This window comes from Apium graveolens, chromosome 10, assembly GCF_009905375.1.
Source record: "Apium graveolens cultivar Ventura chromosome 10, ASM990537v1, whole genome shotgun sequence".
In the NCBI taxonomy this organism is placed as follows: Eukaryota; Viridiplantae; Streptophyta; class Magnoliopsida; order Apiales; family Apiaceae; genus Apium; species Apium graveolens.
The window spans coordinates 235,569,716-235,591,620 of record NC_133656.1 but is presented as its reverse complement, the minus strand read 5'-3'; the positions used below and the strand labels follow the sequence as shown (position 1 = coordinate 235,591,620).

The window sequence follows — 21,905 nt, the reverse complement described above, 5'->3', positions numbered from 1 at the left end:
TCGATATAGTAGTATAAGATTTGATGGATTAACTTCCATGAGCTACACTGTTTATTTGGAAGGAGTATTGATATTTGGATAGTGTCAACAACTTTTAAAGAAACATATATATTTCTTCTATCTCTATCTTAAAAATCATTGAAGAAAAAAAAGTGCAAAGATCTGAAATATACTAGACTTTTTTCTAATAAATTCTTCAAAATCTTATGAATTTTTAGAGAGGTTTTTATAAGATTAAAAATATACAATGTAAAAATGTCTGAACTATGAAAACAAACGTAACAGTGAGGCCATGTCATAATTTATACAGAACATGAGAAAGAAACTCACGAGAAGGATAACGTTAACCAAGCATGAGAAAGAAAAACTAGAGCATTTTAGGCACCAAAATTAACATACGGCTGCATAAAGGGAACTATGTACATACATGCAAAACATTGCTCAAGAAGTCGACAAGTGCCATTTTAGGAGATGGTCTTACAGGAATTAGCCCTTCTCGCATATAAAAAAGGCAGAGTTACAGAAACCTTATACGGCTATGGGGTGGACGGAGCAGGCGGGGAAGGTGGAATATAAGGCATAAGAGGAGTGTCATGCTGAATTGGTCCAGCTTGTATGGAAGCCTTTGAACTCGGGACAGGGTCTACAGGACCATAATCTTGTGGACTGATGGAACCTGCATTACTATTCCCACTCACTTGATTGTCGTCGAGATACTATAAGTGAGGGAAATTTTAAACATCAAATTTCAAAATTAAGTTGTGGAAATCAAGAACTGATTAGCTTGGTAAAAGTAAAACCAATAACCGGAAAACGTTAAAATGAGTTAAAAGAGCTGTTCATATAATTAGTGTACCTTCGGTTTCCTGCTTGTTACAGCGACTGTCGCATCTTTCTGATCTTCTGTAGAAGCCACATCTGAGATCAAGCAGATACAGTGATCAGAAGAGGACTTTAATTACTAGCTTTTGGAAGATTCTTGGAAAATTATCTATCACTTTTCTAAAAATATAGAAATAAATAGGTCTGGGGAATCTACGATAAATTGAAATCTTCTGCTACTAGTTTTTTACATTTAAATGTAACTGGAGTATATTTTTTTAACATAGTAATTTAATGGACGAGTATTTAATACTAGAAGATCAACTGATAATCAATTGATGATCACCCTCAAGATGGTATATACCGGAAAAAAGAGATACAAATTACAGCTACCAGTAGATTAGTATAGCTACTGGAAGTAATAGATGAAGGGAGAAAAGAAGGTCTGAATACATATTATTGGCGTCTTTACAGTGTACTCTATAAGGAATGCTTTGTAATAATTTTTTCAGTTACGTGAAATAGAAAGATCTGCAAACCATAAACAGAGTTATTGATCGGCTAAACAGGACCTAAACCTTGACGGGGCAACCTAATGACATCAACATAGCACGGTGTTTTAATAATGCTTCTAAAATAAAATACATATATGCTTGTGTTACTGTCATACTAATTCACCACAAAAGATCATAGCACCAATGTTTAATCCTGTAACTGTAAGTCCTTTCCCTAACACGACATAATTGATAGTATAATTTTGAAACAAGTTATTAAATTGTTCACTTTCTGAATACTGGAGAGTTTTTTCTTTTTATTACCCTTTCCGGAAAATGGACAGCAGTTCCGCGACCAAGTTCATCAATTTTGAAAATAATAGTCAGACTTGAACCATTATACTAGTATATATAAACAATCTTTTGGAGAACATTACAAGGACTCGAGAGCCTTGTCAGGTGGACATAAGTGTCTGGCATTAATGCTCTTTCAGTATGTGCGGTTTGTTGGAAAATATGGGTATAAGTCCCATATTGGTAAGTCATATTTTTGAGCATTATGACTAAAAGATGTGTGAGATATGATGATATTCTCTTAATAATGGAAATTATTATTTTCCATTAGAATTTGGCTCAAATATTATGGCATAAATTAATTTGATTTTGTTTCAGATTAATTGATATGGTGTATGTCTTGATATATTCAATCTGATTCTGTTTCAGATTATTTATGGAATAGAGTAGCTTGCAAGTATTACACCGATTCCATAATTAATGATATTTAATTATGGAAAAGAGTAGCGCACAAGTCTATCTACACCTATATAAACACCTCTAAGGCGTTAGGGTTAGACACACCAAAAAACATATTCGTCTCTAAACACAAATCTCTCTCTCTCGGTGATAGTTTCGTGCCCGTTCAAGCTCGCTGAAGGTGCTCGTTATCCGTAACGCCGCCGCTACCTCGTTTTATCCTGGGAGGCTATCGACTCGCACATACGGTGAGAGGCGAAATAGCTTTAAGGAGACAGTTTCAACTGGACTCGAGGATCTCTCTTCTGTTTATATCTTTTCTTCCTCCGTTTGATTTCGTTTACTCACGCACGCACTTGTTTGATTATTTGTATTAATCGCAGATTGTTTTCACAATCTTAAAGCTATTTATTTTATATACATCTGTGACTGATACATCTGTATCTGCTTGTTTTGTTGAGTAACAGATCGATGGAGAACCAAACTGTGAACGATTCGATGAACATGACGGCTGATCCCAACGCACAGATCACTGGATCCGATGGGGTTCACCAGCAGCCGATTAACCCTAATGCACGGATCGTACGATCTGATGGGGGTCAAACGCCTGTTGGACATGTGCCTTCGGGACATGTGCCTGTGGGACACACTGTCATTGGACAGTTTAGTGTTCCTCTTGGACAGATATCGGCAGGATTCACTCCTCCGATCATACCTGCGGTGCCTACTGGTGTGCATACACCTGTAGTACAGACGCACGTACCATCTGTTCCACCCGTGGTGCCTGCTGCACCTGTTATGCCAACTGTGCCTGCTGCACATGCTGAAAAACCTGAGAAGTTCAACGGAACGAACTTCAAACGTTGGCAACAAAAGATGCACTTTTATCTGACCACGTTGCATATGGATCGCTTCCTTAAGGAAGAACCACCGTTGCTCACTGCTGAGAGTAACATGCAGACTGTGTATGCTGCTGATGCTTGGAAGCACTCCGACTACATCTGTCGGAACTATGTGTTAAATTGTTTGTCTAACTCGTTGTATAACGTATACAGCGCAAAGCCAACAGCTAAGGTCTTATGGGAGTCACTTGACCATAAGTATAAAACCGAGGACGCTGGGGCAAAGAAGTGGATTGTTGGCCGCTTTCTTGATTATAAGATGGCAGACTCTAAGACGGTGGTCAGTCAGGTGCAGGAACTGCAGGTGATCATTCATGACATTCATGCTGAGGGAATGGTCATAAGTGAGTCTTTCCAAGTTGCTGCTGTTATTGAAAAGCTTCCACTTGGATGGAAAGATTTCAAGAACTACCTTAAGCACAAGCGAAAGGAGATGTCTATGGAGGATCTTATTGTTAGACTTCGTATTGAAGAAGACAACAGAGGGTCCGAGAAGAAAGTTAACGTTGCCACTGAGAAGGCAAACATGGTGGAGCATGCTCAAAGCTCCAAGCCCAAGAAGGCTAATTCTGGTAAAGGGGCAAAGCTGGCACCCAAGGGAGGGATTTCGAAGTCGAAATTTCAAGGGAAGTGCTACAACTGTGATAAAGTTGGTCATAGGTCTTCTGACTGCAAGAAGCCCAAGAAGCCCAACAAGAAGAAAGAAGCAAACATGGTAGAGAATATCTCCAAGGAGATGGGTGACATAGACCTCTGTGCTACGGTCTCTGAAGTGAACCTGGTCGGTTCTAATCCACGTGAATGGTGGATTGATACTGGTGCTACTAGGCATGTTTGCTCAGACAAGGCGGTTTTCTCTAGCCTCAAAGCTTCCGATGCTGGTGAGAAACTCTACATGGGGAATTCAGCAACTTCTACCATTGAGGGTGAAGGCATGGTGATCCTGAAGATGACCTCTGGGAAGAATCTGACTTTGAAGAATGTACTTTATGTGCCTGATATTCGCAAGAACCTTGTGTCTGGTTCTCTGTTGAATAAGCATGGCTTTCGCATTGTAATAGAGTCAGATAAAGTTATTTTGTCTAAGAGTGGTATGTTTGTAGGCAAGGGTTATTTAACTGATGGGCTTTTTAAGCTCAATGTAATGTCCGTTAAGGACGATAATGAAATGAAGAATTCTTCTGCTTACTCGCTTGAGTCTCCTAATTTATGGCATGCTAGATTAGGACATGTAAATTATGACACTTTACGACGTTTAAGTGCAAAAGAATACATACCTAAACTTACTATCGATCCAAAACATAAGTGTGAGACTTGTGTTGAGGCAAAATTAACGAGATCATCATTTAAACGTGTGGAAAGGAACACCAAAGTGCTAGACCTAATACATAGCGACATATGTGATTTAAAATTCGCTCCAACAAGAGGAGGAAACAAGTATTTTATTACATTCATTGATGATTGTACAAAATACTGCTATGTATATTTGTTGAAAAGCAAAGACGAAGCTATAGATAAATTTAAAATCTATAAGGAAGAAGTTGAGACACAACAAACTGAGAAAATCAAAACGATACGAAGTGATCGTGGAGGTGAATATGTTGAACCGTTTGGGGAATTCTGTTCACAACATGGTATAATCCATGAGGTCACTGCACCATACTCCCCTCAGTCAAATGGTGTGGCTGAAAGGAAGAATCGCACTCTGAAAGAGATGATGAATGCGATGTTGTTAAGCTCTGGGCTCCCACAATCGATGTGGGGAGAAGCCATCTTAAGCGCAAATAATATTTTAAATATTACGATGCGCAAGAATAAGGATGTAAGTCCTTATGAAATGTGGAAGAAAAAGAAACCAAGTTACCAACACCTGAAAGTGTGGGGGTGCCTTGCAAAGGTACTGATCCCTACACCGAAGAAGGTGAAGATAGGTCCTAAGACTGTGAATTGTGTCTTCATCGGATATCCTCCACACAGCACTGCATATCGGTTTCTTGTTCATGAATCCAAGATTCCTGATATTCAAAAGAATACCATTATGGAATCAAGAAATGCCTCATTTTTTGAGACGATGTTTCCCTGTAATCCAGGAAACCAACAACCTACGACGTCTAAACGATCTCATGAGTCTGTAGATGACGATAATGAGAGTGACGAAAGTGAAGACGAAAATGTGGGGGTAGTGAGAAGGAGCAAAAGACAACGAACGGAGAAATCCTATGGGTCTGATTTTATGACCTATTTGCTCGAAGAAGGTGACCCAAAAACTTATAAGGAGGCGGTTACCTCACCTGATGGACCTATGTGGAAAGAGGCCATCAAGAATGAAGTTGATTCAATTATGCAAAATCATACTTGGGAATTAGTGGACTTGCCAACTGGTTGCAAACCATTAGGTAGCAAGTGGGTTTTCAAGAAGAAGTTGAAAACTGATGGCACTATTGATAAGTATAAGGCCAGACTTGTAATTAAAGGATACAAGCAACAAAAAGGCCTTGATTACTTTGATACATATTCTCCTGTAACGAGAATAACGTCCATAAGGATGATGTTTGCTATTGCTGCAATGCGTAATCTAACTGTACATCAAATGGATGTGAAAACAGCTTTCTTAAATGGAGACATAGATGAAGAAATCTATATGGAACAACCTGAAGGGTTTGTTGTCCCAGGACAAGAAAGGAAAGTGTGTAGATTGGTGAAATCATTGTATGGTTTGAAACAAGCGCCTATGAAATGGCATGAAAAATTTGATGAGGTCGTGCTGGCCAATGGTTTTAAAATCAATGAATGTGATAGCTGTGCCTATTACAAGGATAACGAGAACAGCTATGTCAAGGAGAATGACAATGGCTATGTCATGATGACACTATATGTAGATGATCTACTTATTGCTGGAAGCAATGATAAAGTTATCAAATCTACAAAGGACATGTTGAAATCAAGGTTCGACATGAAAGATATGGGACTAGCAAATGTAATTCTGGGAATTCAAATTTCTAGAACATCAGAGGGTCTCGCATTAAGTCAACCACATTATGTTGACAAGATCCTTGAGAAGTTTCTTAAGGATGACTTTGAGAAAGCTAGGACACCTGTAGATATGACTTTGCACCTATCCAAGAACAAAGGTGTAGCTGTTTCCCAATTGGAATACTCGAGGATAATTGGTAGTCTGATGTACCTCATGAGTTGTACAAGACCAGACATTGCATACTCAATTAGCAAGTTGAGTAGGTTTACGAGTAATCCGGGAGCTGATTACTGGAAAGCGATTATAAGGGTACTAAGGTACTTGAGGGGAACTCGAGACTATGGACTGCACTATGGCAGATACCCAGCAGTATTAGAAGGATATACTGACGCAAATTGGATATCTAGCAAGAAAGCACTTAAGTCTACGAGTGGCTATGTGTTTACATTAGCTGGAGCGGCAATATCATGGAAATCCTCAAAACAAACGGTGATAACTCATTCCACGATGGAAGCTGAGTTTGTGGCACTAGATAAATGCGCCGAAGAGGCTGAATATCTACGTCAGTTTCTGGAGGATATTCCAAGATGGCCAAAGCCTGTAACTGCAATAGGGATTCACTGTGATAGTCAATCCGCTATTGGCAGAGCACAGAGCACGATGTATAATGGAAAGTCTCGTCATATACGACGACGACACAGTTCCATTAGACAATTGATCTCAACCGGAATTATCACTATTGACTATATACCGTCAAAGGATAATATCGCGGATCCACTAACCAAAGGGTTATCAAGAGAAGTGGTTGAGAAATCATCGAGAGGGATGGGCCTTAAGCCTATTGCTTAACGGCATCATGGTGGACACCCAACCATTGCTGACTGGAGATCCCAAGAACTTGGTTCAATGGGACAACTAAATCATGATGACCAAATCACTGTGGGGGTAACCCCTGGCCTGTTCCTATGATGAGGAAACAGTGAGACCCGTAAGGTACGAGGTTAAGCTTTGAGCCTTTAATGATCTTTGATGAATACGTGGAGCTCAGGAGTGAACGCATGGAATTCAGTTGAGTAAACGCGGGTTACTCTATAAGATAAAGATCACCTATGTGGGAGAGAAGTGGGGCCGCTTCAAAGGAGAATTGCGAGGCACAATTCTTTAGAAACTTCTGCAGAACCAGGACGATGTTCCATGGCCAAAATGGACATACTCATGAGAGCTGAACGAGTCAGAAACGATATAGTGATAAGTATATCATCGTTTACATAAACGGTCGAACAGTTCAAGGACAAGCACGTCTACTGTCTACCAGTAAAGTCGGTATGCTTACTCGAGCGAAGGTTCAAGGAGCATTCTCTACCTATCGTATGCTATATCTGATCGAAGAAACTATCACCAAGTCAAACTCCGTGTCTGTCTGTCTGTCTGTCTGGTGTGTGCTACTAAGATTACCAATCTCACCCATGTGGGGGATTGTTGGAAAATATGGGTATAAGTCCCATATTGGTAAGTCATATTTTTGAGCATTATGACTAAAAGATGTGTGAGATATGATGATATTCTCTTAATAATGGAAATTATTATTTTCCATTAGAATTTGGCTCAAATATTATGGCATAAATTAATTTGATTTTGTTTCAGATTAATTGATATGGTGTATGTCTTGATATATTCAATCTGATTCTGTTTCAGATTATTTATGGAATAGAGTAGCTTGCAAGTATTACACCGATTCCATAATTAATGATATTTAATTATGGAAAAGAGTAGCGCACAAGTCTATCTACACCTATATAAACACCTCTAAGGCGTTAGGGTTAGACACACCAAAAAACATATTCGTCTCTAAACACAAATCTCTCTCTCTCGGTGATAGTTTCGTGCCCGTTCAAGCTCGCTGAAGGTGCTCGTTATCCGTAACGCCGCCGCTACCTCGTTTTATCCTGGGAGGCTATCGACTCGCACATACGGTGAGAGGCGAAATAGCTTTAAGGAGACAGTTTCAACTGGACTCGAGGATCTCTCTTCTGTTTATATCTTTTCTTCCTCCGTTTGATTTCGTTTACTCACGCACACACTTGTTTGATTATTTGTATTAATCGCAGATTGTTTTCACACGGTTATCACGGAGTTTAATTCTAGCTACAACACCCATGTCCTGTACACAGGACACCTAAACCACCGATGAGCAGCCTACCATGAACTCAAGGAAACAAATTTAAGATAAAGAATGGACATCCCCATCCTCGATTATATGAAGAGGTTCAGCACTAAGCCATTCTTCAGAGAACTATCAGACTGGGGTAGATACTTAATACTTTAATCAACTGTCTAGCATTCTTGTGAAGCCACAACATTACAAAAATGTAACCTCCTCCATTAAATATCCTCTAACGTAACATTTTATTCAAAGGTACAGAAACAATATAATGCAATTCAACTTCAATTTTAGCAATATCAATAATTTCTTTAAAATTTTGATAAGACTAACTATTAGAATACAATATAAGATCGAGGTAAGTCCTTTGCCCTGAGATTTTAGGAGAACTGGGTACAACATGGTACCGCAGAGGTGTCAAGTTCAAAACACAAAAGTATTCTAATCGGTAGTGAAATAATGTAAACATGAATTGAATAGTAATACATGATCACTAGACTCAATATAAACTCATGTGTTGCATGACTGTTAAAGGGGATTTTTTTTATCGTAGAGAACCTGCAGCCGCTACCCTTCGGGTGCGCACTGGATAGCCTGCAAAACACGTGAACCAAGAAATCTGTGAGCAAGAGGATATTTATCCTCTCTTTAACCAACTCAGTCAACCATTGCGGGGTGTTAAAGGGAAATTAGTTTATATCAACAAGAGGACCATAGCATGAAACCTTTCAAACAATCAAAATATCAAACACCATGTCATAAATCGAAGCTTGGGCTATCAATATGTACTCATGATTCATGAACATACCATGAAACATATAGTAGTCAAAGTCATGATTCAAAATGGTGCAACAAAATATAACATATTTGTTTATGAAACTGAACATAGACAAACACAAGATTGTACCAGTAGACTTGGGAGCACATGTTTTGCCAGTAAAAGAAATGCATATCAAAGCTGCTCCAAGCAGAAGTAACAAAACCAACAACCCAGAAGGCTTCATCATGCCAGATATCTTCATAACTGATTCAAACAAAATAAAGAAAAACACTTGAATAATGATGTGCATGTACAATCTAAAGTCACTGGAAAGTAATACCTTCAAGAATGCTATTGCAGAGAGAATCAAGTAGAAAAGATGTGGCAATCAGAGAAAGAATGGGTAAAAGCCCATGTCTTGAAGTGGTGTAATAAATAAGTTCATGTATGTTAGGCCCTGTTTGCAATAAATCACAAATTTATGGCTGTTTGTTTGTAGTGGTTTCTTTAAGAATACTCACTGCATAGGTGTCAGTGGCAAATGAAGCACTATTGAATGCTGCAAACATCGGGAATCTGATAATTAATTATGAATTGAGCATAATAGGTCATGTTATACTCTTCAAACATTATTCACTTGGTAAAGGATACGACAATGTCACAGTACAGTTAAAATCGAAGAAGTTAGTCAGAGCGTTATTTCACTCTTTTTCTTTATAGATGTCGAAAATTCGGATCTTGTCGAAACAATACAGGTACCGGAGCATAGAGTATAAACAAGTACGGGACTCCAAACCGGATTATGGTGCAAGAGTAGTTAATTATAAATAATATGAACGCATATTCCAACACGTCTTCCTTGTTTGCATTGAGGTGAATTACTGAATTTTTGCATCGAATTTCAGACACAAATCATCCGGCGTAAAACATTTTGCATGTGAAGCTTGCTCACGCACTGCTATACTTGCTTAACAAAATAGATTTTAAGAGGGCATAAATAAATAAATGTGTATAGATTATCTAGTCAAAACAGTTATGTTTTCAAATAATTGATACTTTAATTTGACACACATTTTTAAATGTTTTGACCGGATAGTTGTAATTATTATTTTTAATTTTTTTTGCGAATAAAAATATATAATTAAAATTTTAATTTACAAAAAAAATTAAAAATATTAATTTTTAATATACGGTTAACGTACCTAAAAATATGTGTCAAAAATCAAAACGTCAATTATTTGAAAACGGGGTGAAATATTTAAAAGCGTTATAATCAACAGCTAATTGTCAAATATGGTTAATTTGTCAAACATCTCGAACAAAATTACTGTATTAAAAAATAAAGAAAAATTGTGGGCAGGTGGAATCGTAATTTATAAAGAATAATCATCTATGTATCTTGTTCAGTACTTTACTTTTCTTAAATCCTAGTGTATTGTCATCTAATTGTCGCAAAATACTAATTGCAAAAGGAATTTTTTTTATCTAAGAAATACGATAACAATATTCAAACTAGAATATGATTCGAATATTTGAGATAATAGCTATATTTCATTTTAAATTATGATTCCAATAGTAATTTTTTTTGTTTTCAATTATGATTCGAATATTTATGAACCTATAAATATAGCTTTTGCCTCCCTGATCATCACCGCACCAATTTTTGTATTCAACTATCTAAAGGCTGCTAGAAAAACACTTATATTTGCTGCTCCTTTTAATTTGGAGAAAGCAAAAATCTAGAAAATTATAGTAATGGGATTGAAGATTGTAATGTGGAACTTGTTGGTGGTGATACTGAGCTTATGGTTCTGTTTTAGTACAGCTTCTGTTTCATATGACCATAAAGCTATTGTTCTTAATGGCACTAGAAGAATTCTTATCTCAGGATCCATTCATTACCCGAGAAGCACTCCAGAGATGTGGCCAGATCTTATCGCAAAGGCGAAAGCAGGAGGCCTTGATGTGATCCAGACTTATGTTTTCTGGAACGGGCATGAGCGCGAACCTGGCAAATTTTATTTTGAGGGGAGGTATGATTTGGTAAAGTTTATAAAGATAGTGCAGCAAGCAGGTCTTTATGTTCATCTCAGGATTGGCCCTTATGCTTGCGCTGAGTGGAATTTTGGAGGCTTTCCTGTTTGGTTGAAGTTTGTTCCGGGGATCAGTTTCAGAACAGATAATGGCCCTTTTAAGGATGCAATGCAGAATTTTACTACAAAGATAGTGAATATGATGAAAGCAGAGAGGCTGTATGAGGCTCAAGGGGGTCCGATAATAATGTCTCAGATTGAGAATGAATATGGACCTATGGAATATGAACTTGGTGCTCCTGCTAGAACTTATACTAATTGGACAGCGCGGATGGCAGTTGGTCTGGATACAGGAGTACCGTGGATTATGTGCAAGCAAGACGATGCTCCTGATCCTATTATCAATGCCTGTAATGGTTTCTACTGTGACTACTTCTCTCCTAACAAGGATTATAAGCCAAAGATGTGGACTGAAAATTGGACCGGCTGGTTTACTAGTTTTGGAGGCACAGTTCCTTATCGTCCAGCTGAAGACGTGGCCTTTTCAGTTGCAAGGTTTATACTGAAGGGTGGATCCTTTATTAATTATTACATGTACCATGGAGGAACGAACTTTGGCAGGACTGCTGGGAGTCTAATTGCTACTAGTTATGACTATGATGCTCCTCTTGATGAATTTGGCTTACTAAGGCAACCTAAATGGGGTCACTTAACACATCTGCATAGAGTAATAAAGTTGTGTGAGCCAGCTTTAGTGTCTGGAGATCCCGTTAGAACACCACTGGGAAACAATCAGGAGGCCAGTGTCTTCAACTCAACATCAGGAGCTTGTGCTGCATTCCTTGTAAATTACGACAAAAACTCTTCTGCTAAAGCGGTTTTTAATAGTATGCATTACGACTTACCTCCTTGGTCTATCAGCATCCTCCCAGACTGCAAGAACGTTGTTTTTAACACAGCAATGGTAAGTGCACAAAGTGCACAAATGAATATGACTCCTGTTGGCAGGCCATTGGTTTGGCAGTCATACAACGATGAGGCAACATCTTACGAAGACAAAACATTTACAGCAGTTGGGTTGCTGGAACAAATAAATACCACTAGAGATGTTTCTGATTACTTGTGGTACATGACAGATGTCAACATTGACTCTAATGAAGGATTTTTGAGTAGTGGCGAGTTCCCTGTTTTAAAAGTCGCTTCTTCTGGGCATGCTTTGCATGTTTTCATCAACAATCAACTATCAGGGACTGTCTATGGAAGCCTAGAAAACACGAAAATAAATTTTAGCAATGGTGTAAATCTGAGAGCTGGGGTCAATAAGATCTCGTTGTTGAGCACTGTTGTTGGACTTCCTAACATTGGTCCACATTTCGGGGCATGGAATGCTGGAGTTTTAGGACCAGTTACACTCGATGGGCTGAATGAAGGCATAAGAGACTTAACATTGCAGAACTGGTCTTACAAGGTAGGTCTAAATGGAGAAGCCCTAAGTCTTCACTCACAAGGTGGAAATTCAACTACAGAGTGGGCTGGAGGCTCTTTGGTAGCTCAAGACCAACCGCTAACATGGTACAAGACGACATTTGATGCTCCAGATGGAGACCAACCAATTGCTTTAGATATGAACACGATGGGTAAAGGCCAAATTTGGATAAATGGTCGAAGCATTGGGCGTCACTGGCCTGCACACAAAGCTTCTGGTACTTGCGGTGGTTGCAGCTATGCTGGTTGGTATGACGAGAAGAAGTGCCTAAGTAATTGTGGCGAGGCTTCCCAAAAATGGTATCACATACCACGTTCTTGGTTGAAGCCAAGAGGAAATTTGTTAGTTATATTTGAAGAATTAGGAGGCATTCCATTTGGGATATCTTTAATGCAGAGAAAATTAGCTAGTGTATGTGCTGATATTAACGAGTGGCAACCAACCCTAATGAATTTGCAAATGCAGCACTCAGGTAAAGTTAATCAACCCTTTAGGCCAAAAGCCCACCTCAGGTGCATGCCTGGTCAGAACATCGCGTCGATTAAGTTTGCCAGTTTTGGAACACCCGGAGGTACTTGCGGAAGCTTTGTCCAGGGTAGCTGTCATGCACAGAAATCAGGAGATGTTTTTGAGAGGAATTGCATTGGTAAAAATGCTTGCTCAGTCATAGTAGCACCTGGGATGTTTGGAGGAGATCCATGTCCTAAAATTACGAAGAAACTTTCTGTGGAAGTGATCTGCAGCTAACATAACTAACATTTCAAAGCAAGTAATAGTAACTACCATACTAATTCTTAGAAACCTTCAGTGACCTGCTTGTAACAGCAACCGTCGTATCTTTCTCGTCTTCTGTAGAACTTAGCAGCCACATGTGAGATCAAGCAGAGGCAGTGATCAGAAGAGGACTTCAATTACTAGCTTTCTGAAGAGTCATGGACAAATTATCCATCAGTTTTGTAAATTTAGAAAATAATTAGTTCTGGTGTATATTTACAGAAAACTGAAATATTGTGCTACTTGTTCTTTACATTTCAATGATTCAATGCAACAGTGTACCTTTTTGAACATAGTAATGCAACGGACAGAGTATGTAATACTAGAAGATCAAATGATGATTAACCTCAAGATTGTACAATTACTGGTAAAAACGAGATACAATTGACAGAAATCTACCATAGATAAATTAAACAATCTTTTGGAGAATATTACAGGGACTCAAGAGCATTGTCAGGTGGAAAGAAGTGCCTGTCATTTACATATACACGAATACTCGTATAAGAAACTAAAATCTCTACAAATGTGTTGCATCCACAGAACAAAAGAAACTGAATATTCTTAAAAAGATTATCAGACCGGGGCAGATACTTTAATTAACTGTCTAGCGTAGGGGCAAAATAATCGGGTCCTTGTGAAATCTGAAAATTGGGCCCTTAATTTATATTTAAAAGAACTACATTCCAACAAATAAAAGGAATTATCAAAAATACGTTATAAATAAAAAATATATTCCGACAATTCACTTAGATTCCTTTTCTATATTTTATATTAAATTCTTCTTGAACACTTTGAATGTCCACTTTATTCAAAAATTCTCGATCAAGACTATTTAGCCTTTATTACGATATTATCATTTATAATTATATGTAAAGTGTTAAATATTTTGGAATCCTATACTTTCGGTGGCCCAATACAATGACTCACCCCCAATTCCCGAGCACCTCCTCTGTCTAGCATTCTCTAGTTCGATATTACTCGGACCATGATCCATTATATAAGGCGTTTGAGTACTTGTTAGCAAATAACAAGCAGCATTACACTTGAGCTTAGCAATGTATATGTCCTGCAGACCTGAAAGCATGAAAGTAACATAAAATCATAATTACCTATTTCGACTCTGATCCTCTTTTTTTCGGATAAACTCATTTGCATTATCTAAGAAAAGGGGCTTGTAATTATGACAAAGGCAAGGGGGGACAAGGGGCATATAGTTAAATAAAAATGAAGCGCAATTTAGAAAAGAAAATAAAAGTGAAGAATATATCACATGCTTGAACCCCACTTCATTATGAAGAAAGTATACAGTTGAGCTCTGTGTTGTCTCTTGAAAAATGCATGGCTCTTTTACTGTACAACAAAGCTCCTGCCCTGGAATGGACTACACGAGAGCTAGTAAGAGCACCCGCAGCGGGGGCCTGGTTACCGCCTAGGTGGCATGGATTCATAAAATAAGAGAGCTGGCGCGTCGGTGAGGTTGGAAAAAACCGATCCCGTCCCGCTATGCCGGATCTAGACTACTTACCGCTTTTTCATTTTTTTTATTGTCTTTCTAATATGTGTTCAACGACACACAATAAGCACCAACTCCCATGAGTTTGGTGCATTTTTATTCGTGGAGTTGTTATAATACTGAGGGGTCCATTAATATTTATGATTAGAGGATCGATCAAAATGCACCAAACTCATGGTAGTTAGTGCTTATTGTATGTTCTTGGACACACGTTAGAAAACCTTTTTTTTATTGTTTCTTTCTCTCTCTAGCACACAGCTGGCCACACATAGCATTTTTACTCTATCTTTTTTTTAAAACTTAGTGTTACTAAATTCTTCACTTTATATCTTATTTTTTTTAATATGATATAATTATATAATTATATTAAATTAAAAAATAATTCTTAAAATACACTTTAAAAATATTAAAAGTGGGTTACAGCTTGCATAAATTTCTGTGTAAAATTTAATATTTTCTTGTATGTTGTTTTTTATTTCATGGTTTTTTAATAATATGATGCATTTTAATTACTGAGACGTGTTTTTTAATTTAATAATAATTCTAAAATTCTCAGTCACTTTAATTTAATCATAACAATTTTTACATGAATAAATTAAATTATAAAATTATTCTACTAAATATATATTTTTTAATAATAATATTAGAGACCCTACAAAATGTGAAAAGTGGGTTTTGATTTGTATGGATCGGGGTCATTATTTTCACAAACCCACCTCGTGGTGAGGTGGCAATTTATGTCACTAGTGGGCAGGGGAAGTAACCCCACCGCTGCGTATGCTCTAAGGTCCAGTTAGAATTGTGTATAAAAAAATTATATATAATTATACGAAAATTGATGTAGTATGTTATAATTAAACTTGTTGATGTTAATATAGGGGTTCATTTTAATTAAAACCCACCATGTCATTTTTTACAAAATTTTGTACATTTTCCAATAATATATCCACTCCATAAAATGAGTTTAATACTTCACACAACAAGGATCAGAATCGAAATAAGTGATTAACTCGAAATAAGTTAAATAAGTGATTAACTGGATAATCGGATATTATTACAAAAATATATTAATATTTAATTTCTTAACCAAAATATGTTAGCTATTGAATTAGTATAACATAATTTTACGATTAATCGACTCATTAATAGGTAAAATCGGTAATTTTAAAATCATGCTCAATCAAATGATTAGTACTCTCTCCATCTCATTTTAATTGTCAGATTTGACTTTGACCCAGTCAAATTGACTAAAATTTGACCGGAGTTTATTAAATATTTTATAATTGAACAAAATAAAAAAAATTACATCATCAGAAAATAGATTTAATCTAGTTTAATATTTAATTTTTAGTTTTTTGGAAATAATATAAGAGTAATATTTAATCTTTGGTAATATGGTCAATTTGACTTCTATAAAAAGAAATGTGACAAGTAAAATGGAACGAAGGAAATAACAACTTAAGCACTACTCCCTCCGTCCCAAAATGTGTTTCCTATTTTGATTTTTTGTACTGTTCATGTTCATGGTAAGCGATTGACTACTAATTTACGTCTAATCTATAAGATCAAACATAATCATGAGTGATTTTGTTGAATTCGTATTTATGAGTACTTTAATACAATGAAGTTTTAATATTTAATACTAATACGAAATTAAAGATATTAACAATCAAAAGTGTGCATTGGCAAACGTGTACAACACAAATAGGAAATATTTTTAGGGACAGAGGGAGTAATACATTAGATAATCTAGTTGGGTCTGTCTAATTGGATAAACCTTCTCTATCTCTTGATAATTGGGTAGGATATTCTGTGTATACATCCGTATCTAACTTTGAGAAATTTGTAGGCTTTCTTTGTGTCTTTGTGTTGCAATGTTGGTACAGTACAGTTACCCCGTGAAAAGCCACCTCCTCATTTTCTTGCAGTTCTGCTATCTGATCCTCAGAAATCCCTGCATTACAAGAAGAATATTAAAAGATATAATGCAATGTTTGCAATGACCTCTACAGGTGGTATTGTGGATCGTGAAATCAATAATGGTTATGGTTCACATTGTTATAGAATATATGGTCAAAACCATCACAATTTAGGTTGCTTGCAACCTAGGGATGGTCAGTCGCCAAGATTCTGTCAGCTCTATATTTATGATACAGAAAATAAGGTTGAAAATAGAATAAGTGCTATATGTGGAGATCATGATGATGAGCAGGTAGATAAAGAAATTGTTGAAGGTTTGTTAAAAATGCTTGATAGGCACAATAAATTAGTTAAAACTTTTCGCCTGGGCAGAGATCATGTTAACAATGATGAAAGTGATGATTTCAAGCTGGTCCTTATATCGTCTAGATCACAATCTGGAAGGCCAAATCATATCTCTCCCACCAATGAGGTTGCTGGATTTATTGTTGGGGCTGATGAAGATACAAAAAAATATCGTGATGTTATTGTACAAACCAAACAAGGTTTTCTGAAAAGAGTTTATGAAACATTTCATAAATTTATGGCCTTGCAATACCCTTTACTATTCCCTTACGGTGATGATGGATATCATCTGGAAATACCCTACAAAACAAGTGTTGGAAAATGTTCAAAGAAAAAAGTTTACATCACTATGCGAGAGTATTATGCATATCAACTTATGATACGCAGCAATCCATGTATTTCTTAGTATTTTTCTCTATTACATGACTACTTAATTTCACTTTTTGAACTACAAGGGTTTTACATTATGAATATTTTATATTTCAGTTTCAACCCTACGACAAGGTGGAAGATTATTTCAGTAGTTTGTTGTTGACGCATATACAGCTATTGAGCAATACAGATTAAATTGGGTGAGAGATCATCAACAAGTTTTGCGTTCAGATCAGTATAGTTTGGTTCGAGAAGCATTAAGTAAAGGTGATGTTGATCCTGCACATATTGGAAAGGGTGTGATACTTCCCGCCAGCTTTACGGGATCAAAGCGCTACATGACTCAATACTTTCAAGACTCGCTGGCCATTTGCAAAAAGATCGGCCATCCCACTTTCTTTTTAACGATGACTTGCAATTCTAAATGGCCAGAAATACAAAGAATGTTTGACATGATGCCTGGAGTTAAAGTTGAAGATGCACCTGACGTTGTTGCAAGAGTTTTCAAATTAAAGCTTGATCAGTTAGTTAATCTTATCAAAAAAGAAAACTATTTCGGCAGCTGTATAGGACGTGAGTTTTCTTCAGCATATATATTACTATAGTATCAAAATTTTCAAACATTCCATTATCTCAGTTATACTTATTGGTTTCTCACATTATTAAAATATCTTCTACAGTTATGTATGTCATTGAATTTCAAAAACGTGGTCTTTCGCACGTGCATATGTTAATTTGGATTGATTCTAAAACGAAGCCACGAACAGTTGCTGAAATTGATAAGATTATATCTGCGGAAATGCCTGACCAGAGAACTGATCCAATTGGATACCAAGCAGTAAGTCAATTCATGGTGCATGGCCCATGTGGCAGCGATCGTCCAACATCCCCGTGTATGGATCGTGGTAAATGTATATGACATTTTCTTAAAAGGTAAAAAAAAAATAAAGTTTCAACGACATTTTCCCATGTTATCATATATTATTAATGACTTAGTTACATCTAGCGAGTTAAATAAAATAAAATACGCTTCATGTTAAAATTAAAATAATAATATAAGATTTGTATATGCAAATGCCAAACTATACTTTGTACAAACTTTAGTACATGCACAAACGATGATTTGTACAATTTTTTTTACAAACTTCTATCATATGTGCACACTTGCTTTAAGTACAATGTGATGATTTACATTATTAAAAAAATCTCTGATTATATATAAAAATGTTCAAAATATTCAGGTATAGTTCCTCTACGACGTTTGATGATTGCGGGTTTCCTATCTATCGTAGGCGACGAGTTAATCCAACAACAAAGGAAAATACAGGTTACGTTGACAATAAATATGTGGTTCCTTGCAATAGAGATCTTTTGGTACGATTCCAATGTCATATTAATCTTGAATTTTGCAACAATTCACGCGCCATTAAGTATTTATTCAAATACTGTTTGAAAGGTCAAGATACGGCAACCATGATGTTAAAAAGAATAAAGAATAAGAAGAAAAATTCTACACCAGATGGATTCGGTGCTAATAGTATTTCAACTAAATCCAATGGGTCTGCCAAGGTAAAAAAGAAGGACGAAATAAATGAATATCTTGATGAGAGATACATATGTGCTTCTGAAGAAGCATGGAGAACTTTTGGTTTTGATATTCATTACAGATTTCCTGCGATCGAAAGGCTTCCTGTGCACTTGAAAGATCACCAGCATGTAAGTTTTGATGTAAACATGTCTCTGGATGATATCGAATGTAAAGTTGTTTCACGGAAGAGTAAGCTGGAGGCTTAGTTTGAGGCGAATAATAAATTTGAAGTAGCTCGGAAGTTTACGTATGAGGAATTTCCCCGACACTTTGTATGGGATAATCGTAACACGGCTTGGAAAGTGAGATCCAGGGGTACTATGTATGGAAGATTGCCTCAAATTCCAGCACAATCCGGCGAAACTTTTTATCTTCGAAAACTTTTTACTAAGCTCAAAGATTGCCGATCATGGGATGATCTAAAAATAGTAGATGGAATTAAATATGGGAGTTACATGGAAACAGGTTCAGCCTTGGGCCTTTTAACTAATGATAATGAATGGAAAGATGCAATTAGAGAGAACGCCATGTCTGCTATGCCTTTTCAATTAAGACAACTATTTGTATACATTATTACAAACTGCCAGGTCTCTGATCCGCTGAAATTATGGTCCGAGAATTGGCGTTGTTTGTCTGATGATATACTGTATCATCGTAGAAAGCTCTTGAATGACCCAAACTTTCAGATGTCTGATGATGAAATTAAAAATTTTGCACTTGGAGGTATATTCAAAAGTTTTTATGTCTGTCATATTTTAATATGCTTAATTCTTCTTAGTTGAATTTATTTTTGTGTGTATAGTAAATTTATATTTATCCAAACTTATGCAGAGATCGAGAGATTACTAAATGAGATTGGTAAAACTCTTCACAATTTCCCCACAATGCCATTTCCATAAGCTTCATACTTGGGGAATATGCAAAATCGTCTAATTGCTGAAGAAGTGAGTTATAATGTAAAAGAGATGAAGGTTGAACATGATAAATTGTATTCAAACTTAAATGTGGAGCAACAAAGAGTCTATGATTCAGTTATCAACAATGTTAACTCTAAAAAAGGTGGAATTTTCTTTGTTCACAGAAGTGGTGGATGCGGCAAAACCTTTCTCTGGAAAACCTTAATTTTTCATTTGAGGTCTGAGAAAAAAATAGTCCTTCATGTTGCCTCATCCGGTATTGCTGCTGTACTCTTGCCTGGAGGTAGAACAACACATTCTAGATTTCTCATTCCTCTAGATTCTGATGAGTACACAATTGCGGGTATTTGTCATGGAACCGATATTGCTGAGTTGTTACAATATACCAGTTTAATCATCTGGGATGAAGCTCCCATGCAAAATCGATATGCTTTTGAAAGCATTGATCGTTGCTTTCGTGATATTATGTCTGCAATTGATTCATCAAACTGTTACAAACCATTTGGTGGTATAACTATGGTTTTTGGAGGCGATTTTCGCCAAATCTTGCATGTTGTACCTAAAGGCACGAGAGCAGATATTGTTAATATTGCATTCAACCGATCAAAGTTATGGATTTTTTGCGAGCTTCATATTTTGAAGCAGAACATGCGACTTCATGCGGGAAATTCTGAAGCTGAGAACAAGGAAATTGAAAAGTTCAGCAATTGGGTACTTGATATTGGTAATGGAAAGTTGCCGAACTTAAACTCTGATAGCCCAGAATGTGATGCCGATATTGAGATACCAGAAGAGTTTTTGGTTCATGCTGACACTGATCCAATAGATGAAATTATTAAGGTGACCTATCCTAATCTGTTAGAAAATTTTAGATCTTCACAGTATCTCAAGGAAAAAGCTATCCTCACTCCAACCAATGTTGTTGTTGATGATATTAATACGAGGGTGTTGGACAAACTTCCAGGTAAAACCTATACTTATATTAGCACAGATGTCATAATCGACCCTCCTTCCGGAGATGATGACGTGGAAGCCTCTATTCCAGTTGAGTATTTAAATTCTCTTAATATGTCTGGCATTCCAAAACATAATCTGGTATTAAAGGAAGGGTCTGTTGTCATGCTACTTAGAAATCTCAGCCAAATAAATGGATTGTCTAACGGTACCAGGATGATAGTTAAAAAGTGTAATAAGAATACCGTTGAATGTCAGATTCTGTGTGGCGGTCATGTTGGAACGACTCATCTCATTCCAAGAATATATATGGTTCCTTCGGATAAAAAATGGCCCGTTCAGTTTACAAGGAGACAACTCCCATTACAAATTTGCTTTGCTATGACAATTAATAAAAGTCAGGGGCAATCTCTCGAAACAGTTGGTTTGTATCTTCCCACTTCAATTTTTACGCATGGCCAATTGTATGTTGTCGTTTCTAGAGTCACTTCCAACAAAGGCTTGCACATTCTTATATGTTCGGAAAGAGGAGGTACTACAAATATTACCAAGAATATTGTGTATGAGGAAGTTCTTTATAATCTTCAATATGTTAACGTTTTAATAGGTTGACTCGCTATCATTGTAGTTAACTTTTTTGTCAATCTGTGTAAAGTTTTTTATTGCAAATTTTATTGTTGTAAATCACCTATAACTTAAGAAACTAATTGACAAAATCATGTCACTAAATTTATATAGTATTATGGGAATACAAACACATCTATAAAAAAATTTAATATTTAATATTTACTAATCTGTATCTATATTGTTTATCTTTCTTAGATACTACATTTTTAAGTTTATATTATAGAAAAAATAGAATATTAAGTAGATTTTTTAAGTAACATAGCTCAGCTCAGAATTTAGAGGTATAAAAATCATCCTACAAGTCCATGAGAGTAAGCTAATTTAAGTTATATAGAAAGTAAAACATTCATTAACAAAGTTTAAAAACTGAATAGATAACAAACCTTTAAGTAATGTGTCTTTGCCAAATTTCTGTTGATTAACAAATCGAGACAGGAAAATTATTTTGCGGCCATCACATTTAATGTTTGAATAGAAATGGCTGAATGTTTGACATCACTAGCTATCTGA

At 36.4% G+C, this 21,905-nt stretch overlaps 4 protein-coding genes across 5 annotated transcripts; 3 read left to right on the top strand and 1 right to left on the bottom strand.

Moving 5' to 3' along the window:
• Nucleotides 1-354: 354 nt before the first annotated feature.
• Nucleotides 355-9,297, bottom strand: LOC141692525 (uncharacterized). The gene is made up of 4 exons (XM_074497395.1): nucleotides 9,207-9,297; nucleotides 9,014-9,130; nucleotides 857-918; nucleotides 355-716 (listed from the first exon to the last, which is right to left on the bottom strand). Exons 2-4 carry the CDS (start codon nucleotides 9,126-9,128, stop codon nucleotides 537-539), a joined length of 357 nt encoding a protein of 118 aa, XP_074353496.1. The 5' UTR covers nucleotides 9,129-9,130; nucleotides 9,207-9,297; the 3' UTR covers nucleotides 355-536.
• A 1,324-nt stretch (nucleotides 9,298-10,621) lies between these two features.
• Nucleotides 10,622-13,449, top strand: LOC141692524 (beta-galactosidase-like). Of its 2 annotated transcripts, XM_074497394.1 has the most exons (2): nucleotides 10,640-12,586; nucleotides 12,647-13,449. In XM_074497394.1, exons 1-2 carry the CDS (start codon nucleotides 10,640-10,642, stop codon nucleotides 13,130-13,132), a joined length of 2,433 nt encoding a protein of 810 aa, XP_074353495.1. In that variant the 3' UTR covers nucleotides 13,133-13,449. The 2 variants fall into 2 exon arrangements, with proteins under 2 accessions (XP_074353494.1, XP_074353495.1); XM_074497393.1 differs by having other exon boundaries at nucleotides 10,622-13,449.
• Nucleotides 13,450-16,189: 2,740 nt separating this feature from the next.
• Nucleotides 16,190-19,103, top strand: LOC141692082 (uncharacterized). The gene is made up of 5 exons (XM_074496822.1): nucleotides 16,190-16,198; nucleotides 16,522-17,332; nucleotides 17,484-17,882; nucleotides 17,990-18,200; nucleotides 18,551-19,103. The coding sequence occupies exons 1-5, from the start codon at nucleotides 16,190-16,192 to the stop codon at nucleotides 19,101-19,103; spliced, it is 1,983 nt and encodes a 660-aa protein (XP_074352923.1).
• A 711-nt stretch (nucleotides 19,104-19,814) lies between these two features.
• Nucleotides 19,815-21,380, top strand: LOC141692081 (uncharacterized). Its single transcript, XM_074496821.1, has one exon. The coding sequence runs from the start codon at nucleotides 19,815-19,817 to the stop codon at nucleotides 21,378-21,380; it is 1,566 nt and encodes a 521-aa protein (XP_074352922.1).
• Nucleotides 21,381-21,905: the final 525 nt, after the last annotated feature.